At 53.6% G+C, this 5,946-nt stretch overlaps 1 protein-coding gene across 1 annotated transcript in view; it reads left to right on the forward strand.

The window, feature by feature from the left end:
• Positions 1-427: 427 nt before the first annotated feature.
• Positions 428-5,946, forward strand: part of GNPDA1 (glucosamine-6-phosphate deaminase 1) — an 11,644-nt gene continuing 6,125 nt past the window's right edge. Inside the window, exons 1-3 of the mRNA XM_030888689.2 lie at positions 428-482; positions 1,799-1,928; positions 5,636-5,737. Of these exons, the coding sequence (XP_030744549.1) occupies positions 1,805-1,928; positions 5,636-5,737 (226 nt within the window). The 5' untranslated portion in view covers positions 428-482; positions 1,799-1,804. The remainder of the gene's footprint in view (positions 483-1,798; positions 1,929-5,635; positions 5,738-5,946) is intronic.

Below are 5,946 nucleotides of genomic sequence, written 5' to 3' on the forward strand. Positions count from 1 at the left end.
GATGGCACAGGACTGTGTTGTGTTTTGTTCTGTTGTGCAGAGGGTCGCTCTGGGTGGAAGCCCACTCAATGGCAGCTCACAACGACAACGAACGACAGGTTTGCAGAAGGCCGTGGCAGCGATGCGCCCCACTGAGTCTCCGAAGAAGCGACGGTGCACCTTTCTCCCCACCTCTCGGGTCCTAGCCTGGAACACAGGCGGGCCCAGCACCAGGCCCACCCACGCCCCGCTCCTCCGCCCCGCAAGCCTGCTCGCACCCCCGCCGCCCACGGGAGAGTGTTGTCCACGTCCCCTTCCAGGCCGGGGGCCCCGGGGGCAGAGAAGGGAAGCCAAGGAAGGCCTCGGGCGGAGTCCGGCCCCGGAGAGGGCGGGACGGCCCCGGAGTGGGCGGGGCGGGGGCGCTGCCGTGTGACCCGCGCCACGTGATCGCGCGGAGCGGAACAGTCCGCGCTGTGGCCGGAGCGTCCGCGGGAGCCGGCCGGGTGAGTAGAGGGCGGGTGGAGCGGGGACCCTCGTCGGGAGCCCTCCGCGGGGCCGGAGGGGCGGGGGCGGCGGCGTCCGCGGGGAGGTGAGCGCGCGTCACCCCTGCAGTCTGCGCGGCTCGCCCCTCGACGGGACCTCACCGCTGTCGGGCTGACCGGGGCGCTGGGGGAGCAGCATGCCCCCGAGTCATCCTGAATCTGTACGCCGCGGGCACTTGGGGGGCCTGGGGGGTTCACACTGCGGGGAGAGCCGGCAGGCGCCTACACGGCCAGGCACAGCTCGGCGCCCCGTTGTGTAGCGGGGTACGAGTTGGGCTAACTGCAAGGTCAGCTGTTCAAAATCGCCAGCCGCGGCTTTCCGGCCTCCGAAACCCAGTTCTCCCGAACCTAGAGCAGCGGTTCTTAACCTGGGGGTCGAACGACCCTTTCAGGGTCGCCCGGTTTATCACAGTAGCGCAACGACAGTGATGAAGTAGCAAGGAAAATAATGTTATGGTTGGGGGGTCACCACAACCTGAGGAGCTGTCTGAAAGGGTCGTGGCATGAGGAAGGTGGAGATCCACTGTCCTCTGGGATTGCCAGAGTTTGGGTTTGTTGTTCTCTTCATCGGCTAGTGGCCCAAGATGAAGTAGAGTATCAGGTGTAGAGATCAGAACTGGGTGGATTTTCAAGCCTACTAGTCGTAGTTAACATGACATCCTGGTGGTGCTGACTTGTTAGCAGTTCAAACCCGCCAGCCACTGCAGGTGAGAATGATGAAGGAGGCGCTCTGCTTCTGTAGGGTCACCATGAATTGGAATCGCTGAGGGGCGGCGAGTTGGGGGCTGGGCTGTGTGCTTCACATGCACGATCTCGTGAGTCTGTGAGGCAGGAATGCTCCCTCCATACGAGGAAACAGCTTCTGAGAACTTGAGTCCTTTGACCAAGGTCCTCCAAACCCAACCCAACTCATAGTGGCTCTGTAGGCTCTGGGCAAAGTGCCTCAGAGGCTTTCCAAGGCTGACGGTTCTGAATCCCACAGAACTGCTGGTGGGTCCAAGCTGCCTAGCAGCCAAGCACGTCAGTCTGGGCCATCAGGGTCATGCTGTGAATTAATGAAGGAACTGAGATTAAAACTCAGGCCTAGCTCACTGTAGCCTCCCAGTGGCTGGTGGAGGCTCGTCCAGTCTGAATTCCTCTCTGATAGCTTTCTTTAGAAGAGGGTTTTGCTGGGTGAGAGGGATTCCCAACCCATCCCCCCGACCTCACTCCAGCTACCTCCATTTCTTTTCCACCCATGTCCCTTACCATTGACTCACTTTTGTCACTCCTTACAGGGCAAGATGAAGCTCATCGTCACGGAAAACTATTCTCAGGCCAGCGAGTGGGCAGCCAAATACATCAGGAACCGCATCATCCAGTTTAACCCTGGGCCCCAGAAATTCTTCACCCTGGGCCTTCCCACTGGTGTGTTATGGGACAGGAATGATACAAGGATGGGGGTGTGTAGGAAGTGGGCCTCGGGGGGCTCTTTGAGGGACCAAGATAGGTGGGCTCACTCAGCTGAGAGACTTCAAGAAGGATTCTGAGAACATTTTTAGGCTACATGCTATGTCGCTCCTTGTTGGCAGAGTTAACAGTTACAAAAGTCATAATGCTCTAAGGAAAAGCTCTGGTGGCGAAGTGGGTTGTCCCTTGACCTGCTGACCAAAAGCCGAAACCGAACTTACTGCCATCAAATTGATGCTGACTCATAGTGACCCTATAGGACAGGGTAGTACTGCCCCTGTGGGTTTCCGAGAGACAAACTCTTCATGGGAGTAGGAAACCCATCTTGCTCCCATGAAGCAACTGGTGGTTTGGAACTGCAGTAACCATTGCGCCACCAGGGCTCCGTGGGCTGCTAGCAGCAAGGTCAAATCCTCCAGCAGCTTCGCGGGAGAAAGAAGGCTGTCTGTGCCCTTGAAGAGTTGCAGCCTCGGCAGCCCTCAGGAGCAGCTGTGCTCTGTCCTCTAGGATAGCTATGGATCAAAATTGATCCAGTCAGTGGACACTGCTCAGAGCTATCCATTGTGTGTGGTGGGTTGATTGATCTTCTGTGCATCTGGAGTGGTTCTCCCCAGTACCGTGCTTGACAGAATTCAGGTAGTCATCCAAATCATTTTCCGTATGGCTTGCTTAACACACACTATCTAAATAGAACCTTACTCCTTTCTTTGAGGGATAGATCTGAGCGATCTCTATAGGAAGATCGAGTTTTTCACTCCAATGTCTCAAAGCAAATGTCATGATTATTTCTTCAGAGGCAGGGTAAATTTGCCCCAAGGCTTCCATCCCGCCCTACCTAACCCATTCCTTAGAGGCGGGGTCTTCAACCTTTCCCTCTGAACAGATAGTGAATATTCTATGCTTTGCTAGCCACACAGTGTCTGGCACAGCTAGCTCTGTAGCCCAGCCACCCCAACCCCAAACTAGACTCACTGCCATTGAGTGCCTTCTGACGCATAGTCACCCCGAAGGGAGCAGACCGCCTCTTCTCCCTCCCGTGGAATGGCTGGTGGGCTTGCAGCTCCGGCCTGCTGGTGAACAGTCCCGGCCTTATCCCACCTGGGCTCCTACTCAGCCACGCACCAGCGACACATGAAGAACTCCACCTCACAAAATAGCTGTCTTAATTTTTTCTATTTAAAAATATCAAAAGCATTGTTAACTTATTGGGTGTACAAGAACCGACAGCTGGCCAGGTGTGACCTGTCAGCCCACATTTGTCACCCCCACCCTTGGATGTTCGGGGAGTGGTATTTGCCCGCATCTGTGAAATGGCCAGTGTCTCGGGCTATGCGGGAGCTGTGCTAACACCCTGTCTTCTAACTGGGGTGACCCGACCTCCACCACCTGGCTCAGAATCTGGGCTTCTGCTTAACACACACACACACACACACACACACACACACACACACACACCCCACTCGGACCTGCCCTAGTTCCCATCATCTGCATGGCCAGGTCCACCCTGCTCACAGCAGCATCTGAGGCCCTCAAAGCCCCGGGCCCCTTCCTGCCTGTCACACTTGAACCTGCACAGTGTGTCCACGGTTCCCTGGAACAGTGCTTCTGTTCTCTGAAGCACCACTTAGGGTTTGGGGTAGAAACCACAGAAACCAACTCTAAGTAACTTAAGCAGAAAAGGAATGGATTGGCTAAATACCAAGACGCTTGTGGGAAGAGCTAGAGCAGTGGTTCTCAACCTTCCTAAGGCCGAGACCCTTTCATACAGTTCATGTTGTGGGACTCCCCCTCAAACCATATAAATATTTTCATTGCTACTTTATAACTGTAATTTTGCTACTGTTATGAATCGGGTGACCCCTGTTAATAAGGGTCATTCAACCCCCAAGGGGTCACGACCCACAGGTTGAGAACCGCTGAGCTAGAGGTTTGGAGACTGGCAGGCCAGGGGAAACTATGAGGAGACTTCACAAAGTGCATGGAAAAAGTAAAAGATAATGAAGTATTTCCACGAGCCTTTGGAACCCCCTTAGACGTGAACTGGGTAGAGCGAAGGTCTTGTCGACGGTCCAGGCTGATAGAGTGTTTCGTTCTTGCTGTAAATTGGGCAGAGGTTCACAGAATAGAACATTGGATTTACATCCCGCCATCTGCCACATTTGGTTTCATCTCATCCGTCCCCTCAACATCCTATCACCTGTCCCCCTTTCTCCTCGTGTTTCCGGCTTCTATTCCCCCTAACCCTCGGAACCTTGTCCCTGGGCGAGTGTTGCCCTTTTGATCTCAAAAGTTTGGTTATTCTATGGTGTGTGCACCTCCCTAGTGTTTCTGTCCACCTTACAGAGCTGTCTGTTTAACTGAAATTTGAACCATGGGGTTAAGTTCATTTCCAGATGAGGACGGTGACCAAGGGCCATAGTCAGGAGTTCCACCAGCCTCCATCCAATCCATAAACCCTTTTAAGATGTTGACTTTTGTTCTTCATATTTCTCCCACTCTAGCCAGGCCCTTCTAGTATGAGGCTGCTAGCGGCATTTGGGCACCATCTAGTCTTCCGGCCCCAGGGTAGGCTGATTGTTTGGCATGGGTTAGAGAGAACTGGCACATTCATTCAGCTGTTATTTATTGATTGCTTACCTAGGCTGAGCTATTAGTGCTGGGGAGACGATGATGAACAAGAAAGACAGCTTTCTGCTTCCCCTCGAGCTTAAATTGTAGTAGGAAGGGCAGACAATAAACAAGTGGATGTGCAAAATATAGAGTATGCTAGCTGGTGATAACAGTACGGAGGAAAATGATACAGGCCGGATGATGGGGCAGTCTTGGTCGGGGCAAAGGTTGCAGCATTGGGTGTGGAAGCAAGGGACGTCTTGCTAAGTGACGTGCAGTCATTTTGAGAAGAGAGTGAGCCATGCAGAGCCCTGGAGGAGGAGGAGGAGCAGGGTGTGGCTGGCGAGGTGGAAGGGGGCTTGGACCAGTGTGAGCAGAGGTGGGGGAAGTAGTCAGGAGCTGTTATGAGAAGCCCTCCGGGGGTTTTGATGTTCTATCTAAAAATTTTTCAAATACACTTAGGAAAATTAAACTCATTCTATAGTGTCATCTAATACTATGTTCAAATATTTTTAATTATCCCATAGGTCTTAAAACTTTAAGTAGTCTAGAATCCTATCTGGGTTCATGTATCTTTAGTCTTGTAATCTACTGTGGTCCTCCTGTGCCCCCCCTCCCCACCCTTTGTTTAATGTGTTTTATGACATTGACTTTTTAATAAGACCTACTTGGGATTTACTCCTCAGGGAACCCTCCTCCACCCTAAGCCCTGGGGGAAGCCTGTGCTTCCTGTCACCACCGCTGACATAGCTGTTTGTGTCCCTGTCTTGGGACTGGAGCACTTCCAAGGGCAGCTCTTCTGTATTTCCACCACAGGGCCTTGTGCTTCCTGCGTCCATCGTAGGCATGAACTACAGCCATGTCAGTCAGCACTGCGCCAGCCGCTGGGGACTTGGCAGGGAACCAGCAGTCCTGCCCTCCTGGAGCTTCCGATCTAGTGGGGAAATGGCCATTGACCAAGCACTTGACGGCTGGCAGCTGGGTTTGGAGCACTGGGGCAGAACTTGCTTTTCTTGGGTGTCCCGAGGTACAGTCATGTCTGTGGCCTCTTTCAGGGAGCACCCCCATCGACTGCTATAAGAAGCTTATTGAGTACTACAACAATGGGGACCTCTCCTTCAAATTCGTGAAGACGTTCAACATGGATGAGTACGTGGGTGAGTCTTCCAGCCCTTCCTCCTCACAGGCTGGGCCCTCGAGGAGCCAGCGATGTCTCAGTGTCAACATCTACATCTTCATCTCACATACTGTGGACATGTGGTCAGGAGAGACCAGGCCCTAGACAAGGGCGTCATGCTCGGTAAAGTGGCAGGGCAGTGAAAAAGAGGCAGGCCCTCCAGGAGATGGAGTGGCACAGTGGCTGCCA

Source organism: Echinops telfairi, unplaced genomic scaffold (assembly GCF_000313985.2).
Source record: "Echinops telfairi isolate 266 unplaced genomic scaffold, ASM31398v2 ScPeMD7_7469;HRSCAF=8507_0, whole genome shotgun sequence".
Taxonomy (NCBI): Eukaryota; Metazoa; Chordata; class Mammalia; order Afrosoricida; family Tenrecidae; genus Echinops; species Echinops telfairi.